Source organism: Cariama cristata, unplaced genomic scaffold (genome assembly GCF_000690535.1).
Source record: "Cariama cristata isolate BGI_N322 unplaced genomic scaffold, ASM69053v1 scaffold1226, whole genome shotgun sequence".
NCBI lineage: Eukaryota > Metazoa > Chordata > Aves > Cariamiformes > Cariamidae > Cariama > Cariama cristata.
In genome coordinates this window covers 133,702-158,077 of record NW_009622519.1, presented here as the reverse complement: position 1 = coordinate 158,077, position 24,376 = coordinate 133,702, and the positions used below count along the sequence as shown (strand labels likewise).

The following is a 24,376-nucleotide window of genomic DNA, read 5'->3' as shown; positions in this document are numbered from 1 at the left end:
CACGTGACATGAGGCAGGTTGGGGCACGTACTCCCAGCAGGAGCCCAGAAAAGTTGCAGCTCCTTTGCTAGGCTGGCAACCAAGGGTGTTTTGCCATGAATGGTATAATGGAGCGTCCAGCAGATAAAACAGGGAAGTCTGGAGTTCAGCAGACCCGTGCCAGAAGCCTGAAAAGCCGTTCCTGGAGAAAAGACAAACGTTGCTGGCAGCTGGGTACTCGTCAGAAGGCAGAGCTGAAACCAGTAAAACTTGAAAAAATGAAGGAGGACTGAGAACATGAACCTGATTAGGAGTTTGATCAAAGATTGCTGGATGCCAGCTATGTGCTTTTGGACTACTGCGGTGCGTCTTCTTGAGCTGCCTTCACATATGAAATAAAATCATCAGCAAAATGCAAAGTACAAGGACACGCTTTCAATATTGTTTTTTAATCAATGCCTGAGAGATTACTCTGACGTTACCCACCCTCTCCAAAATTCTGCATTTTTAATCGTCATTCTCAAGTAGTTTCTTAACAGTTGTGGCAAGTGACTGTTCTAATAGTTACCTACAATATTCCTGAGGATGGCTAAGTTGAAAATTTAGAGGGTCACACTGAGAGCAAGGCAAGAGCAGTATCTTGTAATGTGGAGGAAGGCAGACACAAAAGTAGGAAAAGTTCATTGCAGAACAAATTGGCTCCCACAAGATCTGAAATAGCAGGATGAACTGGGTTTTTTTTTAAATATGTATTCACGAGGTGTGGGGCGGTGGTGCAACAACAGCAGCACCTTAAGAACAACTGACCCTTACTCAGGCAGAAAGATGTCCTCTTCTGAAGAGTCATCAACACGGACTCCATGCAGCAACACAAATTTCCCTGCTGATTCCTCTTATGAGTACATCCATGAGACACTTTGGGAGACCTAACAAAATCACAGCACAAGGTGGCATGGTTGCAGGCTACGTCTTAAGGTTACATTACTTGCTTGGGCTCAATATACTGTACATGCAAATAAAAGTAGGTAAATCAGTGCTTCACTTCTCTGCCAAGAGAAACCATGGATTTTAACACAATCTTGTAACTTCATGAATTTCTAACAGAAATGTTTTTGAAATCGTCACACCTAGAAAAATATGAAAGTTCTTTGAAACAATACTAATGATAACCTAGACATCGGTAGGTACGACAACTAAGTTGTCCAGCTCAAATGCAAGAAAAATTGACAACATGAGGTTTTCCTTCACAAAACCCACAAGTAACTTCAATATACTGCTGTATACTGGTAAAAGTCTCTTGGAAGAACTGACAGAAATCCAGCTGAGTGTTTAAGTCAAAAAAAAAAAAATTGACTAGATTCCCTCAGAAGAAAATGCTACATAATAAATGCAAATAAAAATGCAGTAAAAGTTAATGGGCATTTCAAAATACTTTGCAGTTAAAGTTTAAATGAAAAATAAAAGTTAACCATACATGTACAGAAAACTGCTTTCGTTTCTTACACACAGGGGTTTTTTTTCCTTTCAGATTTATAAAACCTTAGTTAATAGAAAGTTGGTAGAAATCTTTAAAGAAAACCAAGAGGATACATTTTTGCTGTATTTAAGTTTATCTTTGTTTTCAGCTTTCTAATATTCGTGGGTTTTTTTCTCCTCGTTTTCTCCCTACTGCTTTCTTTTTCTCAAAAGATAGGAACAACGACAATATGAACCACATAAGCTGCAGTAACCGAAAATAATACAGCAGTTTTAAATCCCTACTAGTATGAGTTATTGAACAGAAAATGGAAAGCTGTGCAAAAAGGTGACGGACTGTATCTTATTACTGATTCTCTCATTTAATCTATTTTTCAGATTACTGAAACATTTTAACGTGTCAAAAATAGGGATACTTGCAAGTGAAGACTACAAATCACACACAGCATCTTGCGCATGAAGTGTCTCACATATGTAAATGTACGCAAACCCAAGACTCAAATTTCACAGGCAGTCTCTGCAGACAGAGCGATGGACTATCTAATTTGCAAGGTGAAATCTATTTTATTTCCCTTCGATATCCAAAGGGTACTTCAGCAAGCTGCTTCTCACTGCTGAGGGAGACCAGTACCGGTAAGTCTCAGCAGTGTTTTATACAGGAGCCAAGGCAGGAAAGGATTGTGCTCCTACACGGTACAGACCTCTCAAGACTTTTTTTGTCCCCTAAGTATGTACGGCCCATCACATGGCAGAAGAGGGATCTTCTCTGATCACGCAGGGGAAGAGGGAGGGATGCCTGGTCACTAGGTCGCAACAGAGGGGCAAGGATTAACCTGCCGACGAAAGCGGGGGGTGGTGGGTGGGGGTCCCTTCATGTAAAACATTTCCCTTCTCCAGGCTTTAGCAGAGTGAGGCACGCAGCAGGAGCAAAACCAGGAGGCTCCGTGCCACCCTGGTTGCAACGCAGCACCCCAGGGGCTGCTGTGAGCCACCAGCTGCACCAAGCAGGCAGCTGGTTCTGGCATAAGAAACCATGCTGAGCACCAGTGTGGGACTGGGGGGGGTGGCTCGCTGCGACAGCCCCCAGCCCAGGACAGACACTACTAAGGAACAGCAGTATGAGGTGGGAGTCAAATGAAAATGTCTCGTGTGGAAGTGTGAGACTCGACAAATCTGATCACGGCGTATGCTGGAAGAAACTTCACAATTCATGAAGTCATTCTGGTCCATAATTAACTGAAAATTAATTACAGAATCTTGAAAAGAGCATAAAGCATAAATGGGCCAGCATACCTTCATAGTGCAGTTGCTCACTCTGAATCGCTTCCAATAATTAAGTCTAGCATATGGCACCGGAGTTAAAAAAACCAAAAAACAAGAAAACCCACAAAAAAACCCCGAAACACCACCACCCCCCAAAAACCCCCAACAAACAATGATTCCCCAAAAAGTTTTGGAGTCCTGCTTGCCAAAGGGGTATGTCTCTCTGCAGTGCGCACACATACTTTCTAGAAAGGAGAAGGATGAATTAACGTGGTATTTGGCAACTTCAGCTTTGCAGAAATTACAGGTTGCAGACGCTTCTTATAAAATCAAAACAAAAACTGAGAAAAGAACATCATTAGGTAAACTATTTGCTGACTTAATGAATAATTTTCTAAATATTATTAGAGGATATAAGAGCTTGGAAAATGCTCCAATTTTTCAACAAACAAAAGGAGGAGGTAAACAATAAAACTGCCAAATTAATTTGGTTGAGCATTCATGAAAAGGTGTATTTTGTATCACTGAATTACACGTATTTTCTTAAAGGTGCTTAAAGCACGGCATGCTGCCACACATCAAAATATTATTTTTTTTAGAAAAAACAATGTTAGCATGCTGGGAAATAGAGGATATGCCATCAAAATGAACCTGTAACACTTTGACACAGTAAACAAAAGAAAGAACGCTTCAAAAATATTGAGAAAGAATATAACCGAAAGGAAAAAAAAAACAACCACAAACAAAAAAAAGAAGAAAAAGATCAGTAGATTAATCGTGGATTGTGCAAAAATGTGCTGCAGGAAACATGGGAACGCTCTTTCTGATTTCCAGTTTTCCACTACAGAGATTAATATCTTCAGTAACAGTCGGAAGATAATCACAAACTTTTAAATTATAAAATTTGCTTTATAAACCCCCTATGGCAGCAACCAGGAGGAGCTGGGTGGCAGCCTGGGGTCCTTCACTCCCATTTATAGATGGGAAGAGCTGCAAAGGAGAATCAAGTTCTTTTCCAGCCCACAGGAGACAGGACCTTGTAGCCTAAGGCAACATTTCTTCTAGATCCACTGGAGTTTGGTTTTGTTTTTTTTTTTTAAAAAAAATGAGGGGCTAAAACATTATAATTATGTACAAGTGGAAAAGAAATCTTCATGGCTTCAGCAACTTGTACACACTTCAGCCCTGAGCTATGCTTATGACCCTTTTGCATATCATCTTACTCTGTTTCTCATGAACCAAACACATAGGTATCTCTGATACAGTTGGGTTTTTGTGTTTGCCTTTGCTTCCAGTTGGAGGGCAAGAGCTTAAACTAGATCTGCCGCACAAAGAGCACAGCACTGCGCACTGTGACTCAGCTAGAGAGTACTAGGTTGCAAATAGGACTTAAACTAAATTGCATTTATAAATTAATTTTCCTCCAGCTCCTTACTGATCACATTGCCTAACAAAATACTTGCACATTTTGCCTGTAAATCCAAATTAGAAACAGGTACAAGTCCATTTTTATTGGATTAATGTATATTCTTGGCAAAACTAGGCTGACCACCTGAAAACTATAAGTTACAATGTATCTTCATAATAACATGAACATATTCAGTCTATTCAAGCTAATTGTGAAGAAATGTAATTTAATACTGAACCTTGGAAATTTATATTAAGAGAAAATAACTGTTTTCAAATACGTATTAATCTCTCTTCTTGCTGTTTCTACCTCCTTTTTCATGATGATCTCCACCATATCAGAAACTCCCTGCAACAGCACACAGGAGTTCCCAACACTGCGTCCGAGATGCTGTGCTGCTCCTCCGTAGATGCCCAATGTAAAGCTCACCACTAGAGAAGAAGGACGGCCTAAGCAGCAAACAGCCTGAAGCTGCTAACGTTTCCTCCCAGACCTGGGCTGGCTCAAAGCCCAAAATGTCCGTTAGCATCGTTTGGCAGTCCTTGGGACTCTCCAACAGTAACGCTGCGGGCACTTGACCTCTCTGTGGCAGTTCCCTGGCCTTTTCTCTCCTGGACCATGCAGAAGACACCATATTGCAATGACATCCAGAGCCGTTCCCCCACTCTTTCATTCGTGGCAGTGATGGAAGGACTTTGTTATGTCATTTTAGCTCCTTTACACCATATTGCAATGACATCCAGAGCCGTACCCCCACTCCCTCATTCGTGGCAGTGATGGAAGGACCTTGTTATGTCATTTTAGCTCCTTCACATGGCATAAGGGGATCAAATCAGGAAGGAGAATTTCACCTTAAGTTTCTCTACATGAAGAAAATCACCAAAACGGCTAAACCACAAAGCTCAATCGCACGCCAGCTGTGAGCTGCAGAGGCAGACTTGGCCTTCTAGGTCATTAAATACAGCTCACTAATTACAATTTCGACCAGACTACCAAGCTCCAACACAAGAGAAAATTTTTCAATACATTCCTCATTTACAGTATTCCAGCCAATATACAAAAAATAAAGCAAGCCCCTCAAGCAAAGTTTACCCCCTTCCCTTTTTTTTTTTTTCCCCGCAGATGACACTGTGTGAACGCATCCTTTGAAACACCCCAGGAAGTCGCAGTGATGAACTCGTGACACTGCAGACAAAGCGTCACGTGTCACCGTTTCAAAAGGTTATCAAGTTGGCTGGCAGCTCTGTATTTTGCTAGAGTCCCAAGCACACAGGGCCATCCAGGACGGCAAGCTTGCAGGGAGCTCTGCCGGCGCTGCGCAGGGCATGGCCACGGAGGATGCCCTGCACCAGCCGCTGGTGGGCTGCAGCAATATTTCCAGCACTCCAGGGAGCTGGGCTTTGCGCTCCAACACACGTTTTCAGCATCTTTTTTGGGGGGAAGAAGGAGCTACTACCATGGAGCTCCTCTTTCATCAAATACAGGTGCCATTCTGCTTCCCCTGCTAGATTCGACAGTGCAGATCAAAATCAAGCGAAAGCTGTCTGCCCCCAGCATGCCACAATCTGGCCCCATTTTCCTTTAGGAAGCAGAAATAAGGGACCTAAGGGGCAACACAGCATCTCAAAATTGGGGAATAGGTTGAAAGAGGTCTTAACAGGGCTACTCTCTCCAACAAAGTAAGGAGTGGCTTGCTTGAGTATTTCTGCCAGGAGACAAGACAGAAAAAGAAGTCTGGGAGGTGGAAAAAGGTACCAGGCAGCAGGCAGGAACCAGGATTTTGCATATAACCTATGAAAGACAAGCAGCTAAATCTGTCTGTAGAACTAAACTAAGCTACTGGGAGAATAGGTCCAGGAGGGTAAAAAGCAAACTGCGAGAAAGGAAACGATTTGGAGGAATTAATGTGACCATGTTCTAATTTTCTGGAACAGTGAGAACACTCTAAGGGAAGGGTCACCCTGTGCATCAGGGAAAGGACCTGCAGCAGCATCCAAACCCCCGTTTCACAGACAACATAATAAACCTAGGAGTGGTGGGAAAAAGTGATTTGTAATACAATTTGCTCAGGTGATGACTTGAAACAAGATACCCACTGAAGCACAGCCAGAATTGTGTAGACATTGCAATTGAAGAATTAAAACAAGGGAAAAAAACTATTATAAGTTTCGCTATCATATTGTTTTCAAAATACTTTTGAAAATTATTAAGAAAAGGTTTTGCCTTTTTGTTGTTAGTATACGAACGATGGAGTAATATCATCAAAATTATTGCATGTCCCAACAGTCACAGAAATAAATCAATATAAATGTTGATTAAGCAACAAAAGACGTTGAGAGGTTTCACTGTGTGTGAATTTGCTTTCATGATGGTGTAAAATTTTTTTTCGGTATTTGAGAGAATGCTCATCACCAAAAAAAAGCAAGCAATACTTGAAACCTTAACACTTTTAGCTGGATGAAATTCCACTAAAATTACTGTCATCATAAAACACCCACTTTCTTTTTTCTGAGCTATAAAATACGTATCTCCAAAACCTGATTTAGAATGACAATAGAGTTTATTAGCTATTAAGCACTTCTTCAGGATAATTCCACCTTAAACTTTTGAGATTATGCAGCTGCCAGAACTATAAAAAGTCTGCACATTTCCCATGCTTTTGCCTAATCAAATTAAGAGACCAAACTATTAATATTCTGCTTACCTCCTAAATTCATTCCAGCTTGCAGACATTTCTGTAATCGACAGGCTGGGCAGTTCTTCCTCCGAATCTTATCAATTATGCAGTCATTCCTTCCCGCACACAGGTAATTGTGCTGTCCTGAACGAACCAAAACCAAAAGGCATTATTAGAGGATGTATTTACATAATTCCAATTTGTTCTTCTCTGTTGTTCCGCAGTCATTTTGAGCTTCTTAGTAATGCAGACATTCTCAATCTCATTCTTTAGCCTTCCCAATAATCTTAGTAAGACCCATGACAAGGCACCATGAGCACCTCTGCCGTTTAATTTGATCTCATTCTTTAGCCTTCCCAATAATCTTGGTGCCTTGTCATGGGTCTTACTATGAGCACCTCTGCCGTTTAATTTAGGAAGAGTTTTGATGTGTCACTCACAAGAGAGCTCTCAGTACTTTTGTCTAAGCAAGACTGGATTTTTTCTTTTTGCGAAATACAAACGACTGGTTTGAGCTTTTTCAAATCTTCTTACACGCGCCATATCACAGAGCAGCCCAACAACTCAGTTTTGGTATAAAACCAGGGCCCATTCTCATGCTAAAGAAGTTCACAATCTAAACCAGAAATGCAAAGTAGAGGTTAACTTTCCCAATACACTCCACTCTCTACAACCAGTTCACCAAGTGCTTGATTTCTGATTTAATCAGTTACCTCCTATACAGCAGAAGGTTTCTGAAGGGTTTACCCAAACAGGCTTAAATCACAGCCGCATCATTTCAAGTCCTGTGAGGCCCCGCAGAAACACTCCTGAGGAAACAGCAGGTATTTAACACACAACATTTAGCAGAAGGGAAATACATGGCAACCAGGGAAACAGGCCGGCATTAACTACTTGGAGACGCAAAAGGCGCTTTGCTTCATGGTAGGAACATAGGTAGAGCAAACAGATGCAGGGTATCAGATGAGGACACTACCACGTGGACTTTTCAAAGTAAGGTGCTTGAATTTGATCTGGATGAATAAAGGAAGCCATGAGGGGCTGGCGCAGCGTGACAGGAGAAGCAAGAGAAGAAGATTATTTTAGCTGCCCCAATCCAGAGGTGGTACACGGGGATCTGGGGCGGCCAGAACAAATGGTCTGCAGCAAACGCAACAAAAAGCCATGCAGACGGTTTCTAGAGGAAGGATGAAAGGAGAGGACACAGCACAGAGAAGTACAACAGACCGTAAGGCAAGCTGCAGGATTTGTCAGCATGTGAAGTTGAAGACAACAGTTCTGTGTAAAATACAACAGTGTGTTGCAGGCTTACATAGTGGGCACTGTAAGAACTACCAAGTCTCAGGGACAGGCATTTTAGACGTAAAGTAAGAACCTAATTACTCCGTGAACTAAACACAAGTTCCTAACAAAGATGTCTGGTGTGCAAGGTAGAGGGAAAAAAAAATAATTCAGATTGCAAATGCAATAACACCAACCAGTAACCAAGTAGAGACACTCCTAAGGAGGTCGTGAATGAAGCAGGTGAGCTATGCAGAAACCCAAGAGTTGTACAAATGACGTTCAAGTTGACACCAACGACCGAAGCAAGCACAGCCGTGGGTGGGGAGGAGAAGCCCGGGGAGGGCTCAGAATCAAGAGTTGCACTGAAACGCACAGGAGGTCAACGCGTGCGGGGAGCAGGAGCAAAGATGCAGGTTTGATAAGGGGACAGAGCTGCTCTTAGGACGAGAGGTATAAGATATGTGTGCCAAGATACTTTCCACGATACACACATGTTTCCTAGGGGAAAGACAAAGAGAAGATTCATGGGACACAGGAGACCCGACTTCTGCTTTGGGCTCTTTCAGGAATTTGCCTTAAAACTTCAGAGAAGTCATTTTCTATCTCCGCATCCGACTTCCCTTTACCCTTACCCAGTGTTATCTATTTAGGCAGTGAAACGGAAGTTTGGGCTGTTTCTTGCATCTCTTCACTGAGCATCTCACGCAATGAGAACCGATCGTGTTTGAGTAAGCAAAGTGTTACTGTAATATCACAAAGGTCTCATCATTTAGATAATGCTTTAGAAATTTAAACAACAAGCAGATGGGCAAATCGGGGTTTTTATTGAGGGACCTTACCTAGCACTGCAACACAGATGAAAACCAATAAAACTTAGGCAAAATAATTCATGAATATGAGCTCAGGAAGTTCTATCAGGCATAAAATCAAGTTGTACAATATAGTGACAGCACCAGTATCTATCAGCTGGTATTTAAGTAGGCCTGCTAAACAACAGAAAGATAAAATATTCAGCTAATCACAAAATTAAAATCTGCTTATCACACAATGTTTACTTTATGATGTGATCTATACAAAAACCAGATACACAAGAGAAAAGTCAACTTAATTCCTATTTACATTTTTGCTCTGTACTGACTTGAGCACATCTCCTAAAGAAATATCACGCAGATAGCATGAAAGTAAGGTTAAAGTAGAAAACAAAAGCGTTTAAAATAATGATATACCATATAAAGATGGTTTATATGCCCTTACAAATATCGGTATACTATCTTTTTGTGGTGAGGAGGGAAAAATGGTTATTTTCTGCTATGAGTGCAAGAACGATTGCTCAGTGCTCATACAATGTCCTTTGTACATCACAGAGTACTGCAATACCATTTTTAGGCTTCCACAGGCGGGTGCAGGCTATTAATATGACAAGTCAGCTCTAGCACTGCAAAACGAACCCCATCGCAGAACTACCCTGAAGGCAGTTTGCTCTACAAAATTGTACACCTGCTAAGTCAACGTTTTTCGCTACTGCTTTCAAAAGTTAACGGGTTTATTAAAAAGAGATTAACATTTATGCACCCCCGGATAATTAACTGGGTCATGTTCTTAAGCATTGTGGAAATGTTTATTTGATTCAATCACTGTCACACTGTGACTTCATAAGAAATATTCCCACAATAGCAGAATACTTCTGTAAGTCACCCTTCAAATGGTTTAGGTAGCCTGCAATTATTACTTTCTGGTCTATCTACTCTAGACCAAATAATTTCAGAAAACATAACTCAGTAAATGTTCATCAGTTTTTGAATCATGCATCTCTGAATACCAATGTATGGTACAAGATCTGTAAATAGTTTTTCTAGTAAGCAAGGCAAAGTCTGTCCAAAAAGCAAATGTCTTCTTGTCAATTTTTTTGATTTCTTAAAAGAAAACTTAAATAACCACAGTCATCTTAAAGCTTACACTAACGGAATTAACTTGAAAACCCTTAAAAAACAGAATGGATCAGCATTTAGGCAAACCCTCTACGTAGGGTACAGCTACGAAATAATAATGAACAGTTTTTCATTCAAAAAGTTTATCATCTATAATGAAAAAAATGGCTTCAGATTTCCACGCACTCAAATACGGTACGTTTCAAATAAAACCAACTTTGTAAAGTAAGTTAGCAAAGCAAAGGCACTCATAATGAATCAGTACGTTCCATTTGTTTAGCACGAGCCTCACTCATGTCCCTCAACTTCAGAATCAAACCAAAAACCTACACATTTGAAATTGATGCAGCTTGCTCAAGACTTCCAAGGCTCTTCCGGATCTCAATGAGGTGATGGAGACCATCCTGATGTTTCTGTGGTGCTAGATATCCAACACTTTCAAGACATGTATCCATCTGCTTGTGTAGTTTGTGTTTAGCTTAATTCAGTTTAGTTCTTCTTATCCAGTTTAATCACCCACAAGTGGGCTGGAAAATGACAGAGCAGATATCCAAGTCTTGTCTCCCATGTGCTAAATACATTAAGATGAAAGTAATTCTTACATGTGCCACCATTAAGTGCACTTATACGAGCTAATTCCTGTTTCATCTAAACTACAGAGTTACAAAAGCTGCCAGGAAAATTTTCTGTTCAAAATAAATAATTAATAGGTACTACACAGTTACACACTAAGAAGAAATAGACATCTGTCCTATTCACAGCAGAGCTAGAGGAATATTTGAGTTTGCACTTTCCAGGTTATTGTGTCACCACATACCACAGAATGACACATCCAAATGTAGGCACATAAATACTTTAATGTTTCCAACTCTCACCTGCAAAGACTCTTTAATTCCCTGCTTTATAGGCTTACAAAAGAAAACAAAAAGGAAGCATTCATGAAATTCAATCTTCCCTCTTGCTACATTTTCTTGAACAAGCAGAATTCAGCAGTAAAGAAGGGGAGGAAAAAAAGCTGTTCTTATTTGGCCTATGAATTACTGCCAAAATAAGGCTGCAGCAGCAGTTGTGCCTTTCCCCAGTTTCAAACTCCAGCACAACGCTTGAGCCATTGGTCCCATCATCCCTAAGATGAGCTCATGTACGCGTGCAGGGCACTGCTGCGCTCTTCAAGGGGCCGTGGTACTTCCAGACATGTAAGGCTGCAATAGGAATGGGGTACAGATATTTGTCAGCAGTATCTCTGTTCCTGTCTAAGGCAAAATTAGAAAATGACAGAAATTTCTGAAATATTCCACACGTTCTATCTTCCTCCTAAAATTTTTTTTCTTCCCCAGGTTTTTGAAGTCTAAGTCAGGAACCGCAAATCATTAATGAGTCTTCTATATTTCTGCTCTCTTGCTAAAATAGCAACTACTATGATCAAATGTTAAATTTTGTAATGAAAAAAAAAAAGCATAGTGTTGGAAGAGGATCCAAAGACTGTTTAATTCAAGCCCACTCATGGAAGCATGATAAGACTAGCTTAACAGTTTGGCCAGGTGGTTTTGGTTTGTTTTTTTTTTCTTCCCCCCTTTCTCTAAATTTATCTTAAAACCTTCTGAGGAAAGGTATTCCACTACTTCCCTACAAGCCATGTGATTAGGCTAGAGATTAGCTGGCCTTGAAGCTCTGTTCTTTCCCTTTACATTTAACCCAAACGAGAATACTCTGCAACTGAAAGATATGTTAACACCCCCTCCAAGACATACAGAGTAATAGATTGCCACCTTCTTCCAACAATCTCACGCCTATCGAAAGATTTATGTTCCCCATCTCTCTGCTAAACAAATCCACTTCTCAATCTTTCCTCATAGGTCACGTTTCCTAAACCTGTCATCATTCCTCTTATTCTCTTCCAGCTTCTTTCATAAAAGAGAGTGCCCAAAAGCGGGTGCATTTTTCTTGCTGAGTTTCACCATCGCTAAGCCCAATAAAACCGTTACTTCCTGCATCCTGCACACAACAGCCCTGCTAACGCAATCCTGGACCAGATCTGGCTTTTGGCAATAGCATTATGTTGTTGACTCACGCTCGTTTGTGTGCCACTAACGCCCAGCTCCTTGGCCCTGCCTTCCCCGTGTTCTTTCCAGCTTTTACCTGGGCAGCCAACAATCTTTTTTCATCTGCTGGAGTTACATGCCCACTGCAACATCCCCTGGGAAAGGTAAGGGAAAAGTCCAAAAGCCACTCCGGGTATGACGTCTGAAACCGGAGCGTGCTTTGGGTCCCAAGACAAAGACGTGATTGAGGAAGCCTTGCAAAAGGACGGGAAAGTGAGAAAACAGGAGTGACAGCTAAGGACCAGACAAAGCAGAAGCCTGAAACAAAAACCTCAACTTTTAAAATAGCGTCTCACTGAAGCACATCAAAACGCATGTAAAATGCCCAAACTTTCCTTCTTCCTCCACAATGAGAATTAATACTTTGACTCATAAAATTGCAGGCAAAGTTGTCTTCTCCCTGCAGGCTGCCAGAACAGCCAAGCCTTCTGCCAGGGTTTGAGGAGAGAGGAGCTGGAAGCCACCACCAGCCCTGCCCTGCACATTGGAGCTAGGATCCCTTTTGTAGCTTCTGGGCTGGAATAAGGACTCCAAGTTCTCCCATATTTCCTAAGTGGGAAGATTGTCTCCATGATAACAACGATACACATAAAAAGCCTTACGGTGTGGAGTACCTACCGGCACCTGCTCAGCAGACGTGTATAGGTGTTAAACACTATCACCTGGGCATCCTTACTGCAGGGAACTCCTCTAAAGATCCTCCTGCTGCTCCTACCAGTATTTACCAGCATAACCACCCAGTTTACAGAAGTTACTCTAGTGAATAACACTAATGAATTAGGGCGAGAAAAAAAAAAAATCTAGGCTGAACGGCTGCAATTTTGCACTAAGTTTCCCTCAATTCCATAAACGTTATTTTATTGCGCGGCTCTGTCCCTTTCCCCTCCTGCCCCATCAGACCGCACGAGCCCAGCACCTGCAAACCCTTCTGACCTGGGCTACAGACCTGCCCTGCTGAAGGAAAGACAAAAAAACCATGCTGCAGAAAATCATCAGGATTTTCTAAGGGAGGCCTCTCATCTCAAGAATATCTGGTCAGCAAATAGAAGTTAACACTAGGATTTTCTGCTTTCTGCTATAGCCCTAATGAAGGGCTTTGCCTCTTACAGCAAGAAATCACATAATCTGCACATCCTAACCTCTCGTTTGTGCTCACTGAGCTATGTGATGTGTTCCTTTCATCCAGCTCCGAAACCTTCAGAGACTCTGTGAAATGGATGTTATCTCTGCAATCTATATAAGCTCTTTTAATTAATAAAAAGAAACTATTTCTACCTTTTAATGGCCAGTTGAGATAAATAAAATTACCGCCAAGACTTGTCACAATGATTTTCCACATACAGAAAAGGATTTTCTGTTTGACAGGAGTTGTATCGCACTATCAAGAAACAAACTGCATATACCTGAGGTTTTTATTTCACCATCTGCAGTAGGTAGGTACTCTCAAATAAATCAGCACGATAAGTATGATGATGAATCTCTTTCTAAATTTCAGTTTTCACAGAGCCTCTATTTCATGCAATTAAAAAAAAAAAAAAAAAGGAAAATGCCTGCTATTCAATGGCGATCAGAACTGCGTTTTCATTGAAAAGGTCCATTTGTTACACAGTTGAGGGCTTCTTTTTTTTTTTTAAAGCAGTTGACAACTGCCCAGCAACAGCAGCCTATGTTTGCAGGCACTATTTTCGGCTACATCACATGTCAATTACATAACCTTGTTTTACTGCTCTTGAACTGGTTCGAACAACCTGGGAAACAGATTCGGGCAGTCCCTCCCGGCCGGCCATCCGCATGCAACCCCAGGATCCGTCCCCTTGCTGCAGCTCCAAAAGGCTGCGGCCACGGCCAGTCCCTCTCGCCATAACTAGTTACTTATTGCTAGACCCACCTGAGACATTTGATAATTAACTTCCTCAGCTCTGTTTAAACCAGTCCAGTCTGACCACGGTAAACTAATAAACTTGATTCCTCGTGCTGAGATTTGTGTGTCGTGCAGAATAAGGTTGTAAATGCCACAGACAAGGCACAGAACTCAGATAGGAATATTGCCCCTTTATTTTATATAGCGAACGCTCGGGGTTTGTATTTTAGATATTAGTTATGAGATATTTAGATATCTAGATATTAGATATTTAGATATTAGTTTCCCAAACTCAGTCTGACTTCAGGGTCGATCTCCCTTATTAGTCCACAGCTTCACTCATCTGACCGTATCGCTCCCAGACAACATGCTTGTTGGCTACAGACAAAGGTTGTTACCTGCCAGTCGCTCAAGATGACAATATTGATTACTAACATTATTACAAAGTATGCTTATAGGATCGGTATAGTCTAAATCCTTCTCTGAAGCAAGAACTTAGAGCTTTCCCTTCTTTATGCTAAATTAGAGACTTAATTAAAATTTGTTTTGATTTTGGCAAAATATTCACATCTAGGATATTTCCTGCTTGCTTCTCTCCTCAATTACCTTTTGCTACTTCTAGATCCCAAGGCATCTTTCAGTTACTTTACCCTTTTATATGACTAGATTAATTTACCATTTTAATGATATTTTTGTACGTCTCCTTACTTTCTACTCCCCTCTCCTTTTTCTTTCCTTCAATAACATTTATTTTCTAACCTTCTCCTTTACCTACCTTCAGCTTCAGTCTTTTACCCCCCTCCTGCTCCACAACTCTTTCTTCAGTCTTCTCATTTACCTTCTCAATGTATTATTTCCTCCATTCGGCCAGTAACTGGCGATTTCATAGGGCACATTTACACTGCAGTCAAAGGCATGGCTACAGCTCATTTCATATACCGAAGTATACTATATTAAAAGTATCTGAGACATGGATAAATCCATAGTCTCAACAGCATCATTTTCTACAGGGTCTACAAAACCCAGCTAGGGCTCTTTTAAAAGCACAGGGCTTCAGTTGGTGCTCAGACAGTGAGAACTGTCTATGAACTTTGTCAACACAGTACTTTCCTAAATTTTCTATGTGCATTAAACCTTGTGTTTAACTGCTATTTAATTATAACGTGTTATAATTAAACAGTGCTGACAAAACCATTCTCAAATCCAGCGTGTCGGCCTGTGATCATCCAAACTTCTTCCTCTATCTAATCCGAAATTCTTACTTGGTATCCCAGAAAACGAGTTGCAGGTTGTCCTTAGGTGGTGATTAAGTCATGAACAATGACTTAATGCTCTGCACACGAAGTATCACACTTGCTCCCTCCAGAAAGCCAAAGTCTGAAAGCACAGATGAACTACCAGCACTTCCTCCAACGGTGACTACAGATATAAAGCCAATTCCCCTTTTTTCTGGAAGTGGAGCAGGGAGGGCCTTTACCCTGATGCTTTACATATGAAAGTTTTCAAATTGCCATACTGTTATGGACTCCCTACATACATCTACAAGCACAGACTCCAACGCTCTGTCAATATTGACATGGAGACTGGCTCCTGCTCCTTCACCTTCCCAGGAAACTTGCTTTTGCACTGGGCTGAGACTGGGTTAACAAAACCAATTGGTATGGTCTGGTGATCCTGGCAAACGAGACGAGAAGTTATAAAAATGGTTCTCACTCACTATTTTAAGCAGACTGAAAGGGCACTGATGAGAGGGATCAAGGAGAGAGAGGAAATTTGGCAAGGGAGCATGGGATGTAGCCCAGAAGAGGCTACTATTTTCTGCAGGAGAAACCATCCAGCAGGGATGAAACCTGTTAACAACAGTGAGACAAGCGAGCAAGAAAATACACGTAAATATATCATATTTGAGGTACACGTATGCATTTTCTTCTGCCATGCTTAAAACACGCTGCAGGATTTTGAAAGCCTCTCCAAGCCTGTGCCTGGTGCTCCAGCCCTGCTGTTATCCAGAGGGACTGAGGCACCAACACACGATATGCCCCAAACTCGTACTGAAACCATCCCCACGGCTCCTGCTGTCACCTCCATAAAAGAGGCAGTGTTCATACCAACCAGCCACATCAACAGTCGGTCACGGGGGACAGCCAGGGCCTCCTGAGATCCAGAGGAGCTAAGAAAGCTTTTGGTTCAGCATGATGGAAGTCTAAACATGGCCACAAGACTATGCGGTAATTCCCTTTTCATGTGGTCAAAGAAATGCTGAATAACACTAGAGAGTACAGAAAAAGAATAGGGAAACTATCTGATCTCTGCAAAGCATTTCCAATTCAGTGAAATCACACAGCACTAGAAATCTGTTTAGGAGGAAAACCAAGGAAAAATATCGACAAACACCAAAATAATCCTGCTATCAAGCTAAATAATTTTGTTTCTGTTCTGAAATTAGTTTTCAGCTCAATTGCTTTTGATTTTAGATTATAACGGATACAGTAATACAAAAAGAATTAGAGGGTTAGAGGATGTTGTTTTGACAAAATCACACATACAGTATTTTACAGCATTTTCTTTCACAGCAAGTTTCCAAATTTTCATTCTGGTTTAAATTTTAACTGAAGACTAATTCTGAAGTCTCCAGATGCTGTTATCTGCAGAACAGTACATATGATAGATTTGTAAGAGATCATGTTGCATGCATGATGCCTACTTCTGCCTTCCCATGCTAAAAATCTGATAAGGCATTCTTGACATACTACAAATTTCAATGCACTTTAGTGGAAAATTTCAATGTACAAGAAATGGTCTAGAAGGACTGGAAAGACTTTTTAAATAAGCATCACGCAAAAAATCTTAAACTGCAACCGAAATGCCCTTCCATTTTTGCTGATAAAAGCGGTCAATCGCTCTGCTACATTTACATACGTGCCATAGTATCCTGCTCTGCAATTAAATCACTGTTACAACTGGATTTCAGGAAGTACATGGTGTAAAATAAGATCTGTGTAAAATACCAAGTTCATTTAAGGCAATGTTTGAGAGAGTGTGGCAGGTGTATTCTGGACTATGGAGCACTAATTGGTAACGTAAGGATTTCTGGCTGACTGTATGGCTCCCTAAGCCATACTCCTTCAGTGAATACTCTACTGAAAACAGTCATCTCCATAAAAATATTCATATTTGTAAGCGTATACGGGGCTGAAGCCTGCTACATTCTATTCCCTATTTCAGACTGCTTGGTCTGCCCCACTGTCCTACTGATACATTCAGGCATGTATCAAACTGTCTTTGCAGTAATCACATGGAACAGGCAAAGTAAGAGAGAACTTGTATTCTCATAGGACAGATGGAAACATCGAGGTATACAGCATTAATTCTGTGTTTTGCAACTCCATTTTATAACCTGCAATTCCAGATCGACTCCGTCAATGAGATGCATTCTATTTATGTAAGATATTACTAGAAAAACAGGCAGTTTGTTTCACAAAGTAAAACTTTTCCCAACTCTGATCTCAGTGAAAACATTTTTTTTTTTTGTTAAAAGTAGCTATCCTTTGGTTTTTGCAAACATTTTGAAGTTCAAGTCTGCTATGTTCTTGCATTTAGCATGCTCAGCAGATCATAAATTTTATTCTGTGTGAATGACACATTATCTTCAAAGCATATTTTTCTCTTGCATTTTTCATGTACACTTTACTACAGCTCAGACTGGAAATATGCTAAACTCGTAATAATGAATATTATTATGAATAATAGCAACAATTTAAAATATTGTCAGCACATATGTTGACAAATCTTTTCCTCTGGAACCCTGGTCAGTAAAAATTTTCTTTTAAAGGCTGCAAGTAATACCATCACAACAGAGCCTTTCAGCAGAATCTCTCCGAGATCCCAAAACACAGAAATGTTGACCAAAGTAATATTAGACACTCACCAAAGTGAACTTACAAGTTTTCTGCATTTGTTTGCTAGCTTTTTCAAAAGGACTCTGTTTTACCCTTTGAAGTATGTACATGTCTGCCTATTTATTTTGTACATTTTTCTTTCCATTTATTTATTTTTATCGGGCACCTCAGCTCTCTGTTATTCCAGGTAAATCTGAAGAAACAGTCTGAAGAAAGAGGATGAGGGGATAGCAGAAGATTTGACGACTACAATGAAATTTCACAGTACGTTTACTGTTAAAATACTGTAACAACCTAAACCAAAAAGTGCAAATTAAGTAGCAGAAAGGGTATTACGCCAATTACTATTGCTATTTTCCTCTTTAAAGGGATGAGTGGGTCCTTCCAATCACCCCCCGAAGCAGGTACAGAATTTCCAGGCTGCCAAGCCATGGCTTGCCAGCTGGCTCTGTCCACATTCCTTGTACACGAACCCCGGGACGGGACAGGGCAACCCTCCTGTGTCCCTAGAAACACCTACTTCACCCTTCGCTTGCTTACTTAAAAGGTCATCTTTTAAAGCATACCAAAGTTTTCAGACATATAATTCATACACCAGAGTTAGATCTTGAATGAAGGGAAGGCCTGATCCCTTATAAGGGACTGGATATCTAGGTAAAAACAAATATGTCAAATTTGAGCCCAAACGATGGCAGCCACTGAAAACAAAACTGAAAAAAGAGACATAGAACAACAGAAAAATGTCATCGCAGGGCATAAATACAACAGCAACAAGCCATAAATCGAATTATTCCATTCTACTTTCAAATATCGTTCTGCCTAATTGATGTAATTGCTGTTTCAAAAATTGTTTTGCTCAGTGAAAACTGAAGACCAATTACTGTATCATTTATATCCAGAATTAACCCCTAGATTAGGGTAGTTGCTCCTTCATGATATGTATCCTCACCCCTTGCATTCAGTACATTTAAGAAAAACAAAATAAAAAACTCCTCAGTCTATTCACATTTAACTTCACAAGGGGCATGTTTGAACGCAGATTTTTCACAGTTCTAATTCAGTTTTCATAATTAAAATTCCGGTGGTACTAAGCAGATTGAATTAATTTTAGTTTCCTGCAAGTAGCTATTTAATACAAACTCACGTGAACCGAAATGTCATTGCTTACAGGAAGCAGATGAACAGCACAAAAATCCTTTGGGTTAACCTTCATAAAATACAGCAATTTTCTCGTTAAAGTGATAGAAGTTAGCCATTGCCAAAGCCCAATCTCTTCAGCAACAGCTATCAGATCTAAAGCTTGCAAGAGAGCTCAGTGAAGCAAATGGGCGATTGAGGGTGGTGGTTGTTTAGTGTAAAGCCATCGTATGAGCTTAACCTCAGTTTCACGTGGTTGACAATGTATTTTTATATTCCATAAAGGGGGGGTTTCACTATCGGCACCAAAAGCAATTGTTTTATCTTTGAATAATAGTGACTAAACGCAAAATTCCACTCGTCTAAAACAGGTTTAGTAAGTAAAAGTGACAAAATTTGAATTAAGAAAACAGAAATTTTAAAAAGGTCACTAACATCAAAAATCTGATCTGCTGTCTACTTACACCAGGTTTCAGTGTGATGTAGTGCACCCCAACTTGTAATTATGAGACAATAATCCAGTCCTATGCTTTTCCTAATACATCCCAAATTTCCTAGCTCTGTTTTGCCATCTTCAGAAGTAACTTTGAAACTGCCAGGCACCAGTATTAAAAGCCTCCCTGAAAAGGTACACTCGTGTCTGCAAACACATAAAGAAAAGATCAAAATGAAAATTAAAAGCAGATGCACTTTATGTACTAAAAGGTTTTTCCACTTTGATAAGTGGATTATAATGAAGTGTGGCACCATGTTTCATACAATTTATTAATCCAGTCCCACTTATTTACACTCCGAAGCAGCATAATGATTTCAAAGTTGGAGCACAGCCAAAACTGGCAAGCAGAAATAATTAAGAAGTTATGTGGAAAGATCGGTGGTTGTTGGGTTTCAGGGGTTTTCCAAAGAGATAGACTGACTTTTAGTTAACCAGAAGACCAAAGTTAAAGTAGCTGTAACACAAGATGAAGTGCAGGAGCGAACTGATTTTTGAAAGGGAACAGATGCTACGAAAAGATAACTGGAGCCTGACTTGCCCTGCCATCACAGCGCTTCTAAGCCTGGAGAAGCTGGTACAGAAGACCTCTCTACGCTAGTGCTGATGCAAGCAGGGAAATCCTGTTTTTTTTCCAGATGGTACCTATGCCCTGGTCTTGAGTTTACCCATCAGCTGCACAACTCAGCGAAAACTGCTAAGAGAATAAAACTCAAAATATTGTAGAAACACGGAAGGCACGAGTTTCAGGAGGACAAAAGACAAGCTGGGAAGTGGAGTGCGTAGGTCACAGCGAGCTGAGCGTATGGCTAGATGATGCCTCCGCAAAGCTTCTCCGGTCTCAGAAAAAGGCACACCATCGTCCCCACGGGCTTTCTTGCACTTGAAGGTCCACACTTTCTCCTGCAGTAGTGTTTTTGGCAAGGCAAAGCTGAAACTAGTCCAAGAGTACAAAACCATTTATACCTGTACAAAGCAAGCAGAAGACTCTGCAGGATGGGAACGACAGCGCTTTACTTCTACTTTACCCAAGCTTAGATGTCTACACCAAGTAAAAGGGGAAATCAGGCGGTATGTGTAAAAAATCCACTATTTCTTTGCAGAAAAAAATAGTGCTGGTCAGCAGTTCCCTCCTGGCCACAGCATACTCCTCCTGCCTCTAGGAGCATCCTTACCCCTCCTATTCCCAAGGTAATGGTCCCTGAAGATGCTGAGCCACCCAGCAGATCAGGAATACTTACTTTAAAGGGTGAAGTACACAGATATGGAAATACTGCTGGAGATGCACTCACACAGGAAATGTATTTTATTTATTCACTGATGCACAATGCCCAGTTTATTTTATCCACTATGTTTCTCATCCAGTAACCTCTCTCTCCTATTCCTCACCTGTAAAAAGTGTTTCTACTGTAAGCAAGAAATCTAGAATCCAGTTCATTGTCATTATTTGGCAAGATTTATTTGATACGAAGACCCTGTACCAACTGTGCCATTAAGAATTTCTACAGCAAATTCCTACTGAGGATAAGCCACTGCCAAATGCAGCCAGTTTATCACACTGGGAAGATATCCTATGGAGTATCAGAGGGACTACTGCTTATTTTGATCTTTTCATTGGAAGCAGGAAGAAAGTAGGAGGAGTTGTCAGCATAAGTGTGGATTGAAAAATAATACAAAGGGGTGCAGAGGAATTAGAAGCAAAGACAGGAAGCAAGCAATAAAATTGCAGTTGGAAAAATGCTACTGCATGTACCAAGGGAGTCATCCAAAATAAAGAGTTAATAACAAAGCAAAATTTGGAAAGCATCAACATCAAAAGACACCTAGGAATAAGAGGATAATCTGGATGTAAGAAGCAATGCGGCAGAGGAGAATGAAGTGCCAATGACACCTCTGGCTCCTTCTGTAGGAGCATTACACAGCAGAGCAGGTTGGCATGGCAGTGCTCTCTTTATGCGTTTCTTTTGCAGCCACACCTGGAATACTGTATGCAGTTCAGGCACTTCATTACTGGAAGATATAAACAAACTGGAGGAAGTCCAGAGAAGTGGAACGGAAATGATTAGAAGCCAGAGGGAGTGATTTACCAGGAAAATTTAAAGTAGCCCTTTACCCGCCTGTAACTTCTCTGATAATTAGAGACGGGAAATGATAACAGCCTAGTTCAAGTCTCCAGTCACATGCCCTAAGCCCTTTCACCTTGGGCACTTCAGCATGTGCCTTGTTTTAAGAATAAAGAGTTCACAAAGATTTTGACCTGATGAAGAGAATAAGATTACGGAAAAAAAATTCAGGCTACATACCAGTGAAATTCTCCCAGGAATGAATTATGACTAACTGAGCTACCATAAAAGATGGAAATTGTATTGCTTAAAATTTCACATTTTATTGCTGATAATGGAAAGAGTTATTCACATTTGAAGTTTATTTTCCATGAGGAGAAAAGGACTATTCAAAATAAACAGTGTTACCCATGTACACAAGTCTTTGCAGTCTTTGCCACAAAAAATATAGCACCAAGTTATCCTGCCCAGGTCAAGAGTCCTGGCTAAGCAAATATTTTTACCCTGGACTGTGTAAGCCAGGTGGAACAGTTCTGAAAAATGACAAATTATATCCCAGCAGGAAAGTAAGCGGATTCTCCTAGCTCCTCACGCACCGACATTGCTGTGAAGGGGTTTTTAGGAAGGAAGCATTTTATATAACCGTTAGAGCTGTCAGCAGGGCTCTACTGAAAGACACTTTAGAAGTCATGTAGACACTGCCAGAGTCTGATCTAGGAAATGGGTGATTACCATTCACACAGGTAGGTTTTGCATGCAATCTAGGGGAAGGAAAAAAAAAAAAGAGAAAAAAAAACCCAACAACTGAAGAAAAACACATCAACAAAAAAAAAAGCAAAGCCCAGCTGCAGGCAGCCTGCAAACAAGCCTGCTGGGATGCAGCTTGCTATATAATCCCCAAACAACATTCCAGGCCAACAGCCATGTTTGGGCACGTAGGATTCCCGAGTCCCTCTACTGATAGGCAAGGCCTCCCAGAAATGTTATCTTAAAGGTAACCATGTGCCCCTGCCCTCCTTCACCTAGCTTGTGCTTAACATCACTTCTTGATGCTCCAAATAAATTAAGTTTATAGTTCTGCGCTGGAGAAATACAGTGGACAGATTTTTATTTCATAAATAGAAAAAAAAAATTTTAAAAACCAAAGTACAGAAGGGGGAGACCTGGAACAAGACAGAAGTCTGCAGTGTTCACTGGAAAGTCAGCATTTATTACTAAAATTGTGTTGGATATCCATATCTGAAATGCACACTAGCCTAGGCTTTTGTTTATGTAAGTAATCCAAGCTTTACATTACAATTTCTGCAATATGTTTGTAATTCAAAATTTACCTGCACCCTACATTTAGATTTATGAGAATGAGATAAGAACTGGCACAAAGTCAACAGGTCTCAGCTTCAGTCCATCAATATCTTGATTTTATATTACCATTTTTTATGGACTTTCTGCAGTAGTTTTAAAGGTTTGGCAGAAGGTAAAATGACTGCATGGTTGATCACTGCCTTCACTACTTACAAGGTGGCACCTATAAGCCTGAGAGTCCTACTCCAGAGACTTTTCTTTTTTTTTTCCCTTTCTTTGTACAGTATATGTCAACATGAATCTGGAAATTGGATGAAATCTGTCAAAAACCAGACTATCATCAGTGGATCTCGTAGCACTACATATAATTAAGGTTGCCCGATATTTCTCATTTTAAGACCTCGTTTTCCACTGCTTGTAACTTTACCACACATTAGCAGTTAGGGCTGAAATTTTCCATGCTGGATGTCTGCCTCAGGCTGAATTTTATTTTGCGGGTGTAAAAATCTATCAGCTAGAAGTACTAAGCTTAGTGCAAAGTTTGTGCATAAGGGTAGGGAGAAACATGTTGGTTTTCCCCTGTGTTACATTTTTTACAGACATATCTGAGAAGCTCAAGAGCCTTCACACTTTGAGACAGACCCTTTGAAGCATCACTGCTCTGATACCACAGATGTGCCTTTTGCCATCTCATACATTATCACTTAAAATTATAACGGATCACAGTATAAAACACTGAAAAGTTGCAGTTTGTACGTGATATGATTTGCAAAGGTTTTGGTGGAGGTTGGCTGCCAACCGCCAAAGTTCCCTTTGGCAAACAGCGTGGACAGGGCAGAGGGTCTGAGCTGCGCTTGTGCTCCAGTCATCTTTTCTACGTTCCAGGCAATGCTTTGGCATGAGGACTCCATGTAGAAAATCCCCATCACGCTCTCAGGACGCGGCAAGGGAAGAGCTCGGAAGGAAGAGGAACAAGGCACAGGTTGCAAGAGCAAAGGGAACCACCAGGAGCTTAATGAGGGGAGAGGACAGGAGTTTGGGGAGGTAACAGACTTGGAAGGAGAAAGGGTCCTGGAAAAGCAGTGGAGGAAGGAAGGAGATGTAGGCAATGGGATATTGCGAGAAGCTGGGGAAGAGCAGAAACAGTCAGGAGAGTCTGACAGTGTCAAAGATGATGACTGAAGGAGAAAAGAAAAGGCCCATAGGTGAGTGCTGGCCAGAAGCAGAACGGCCCGGGGATGAAGGTGTGTAGTAACCGGATAAACAGAAGCAGCTGAGAAGAAAATTCAGGTAAGGGGGTAACTCGTGCCTACCTCAGCATCGGTGCCCACTGGCCAGCGAGGCCATGCACCATGGCAGCTAGCATGGTGTCCCACGCATGGGAAGCTTGCACAAATCAAAACCAGTAGTAAAACTACAAACTCAAGGAGAAAGAAAAAAAAAAAAAAAAAAGGGAAAATATCCTTCAACACGAATTTGTAAACCAGCATCATCAAAACCTGCA

General features: G+C 40.8%; 1 protein-coding gene across 2 annotated transcripts in view; it reads right to left on the bottom strand.

Annotated features, from left to right (window-relative positions):
* The window catches only part of NR3C2 (nuclear receptor subfamily 3, group C, member 2), a 204,759-nt gene that overhangs the window by 48,796 nt on the left and 131,587 nt on the right, over window positions 1–24,376 (bottom strand). For both annotated transcript variants that reach the window (XM_009702349.1, XM_009702350.1), the window contains exon 3: window positions 6,831–6,947. In XM_009702349.1, coding sequence (XP_009700651.1) covers window positions 6,831–6,947 — 117 coding nt within the window. The remainder of the gene's footprint in view (window positions 1–6,830; window positions 6,948–24,376) is intronic.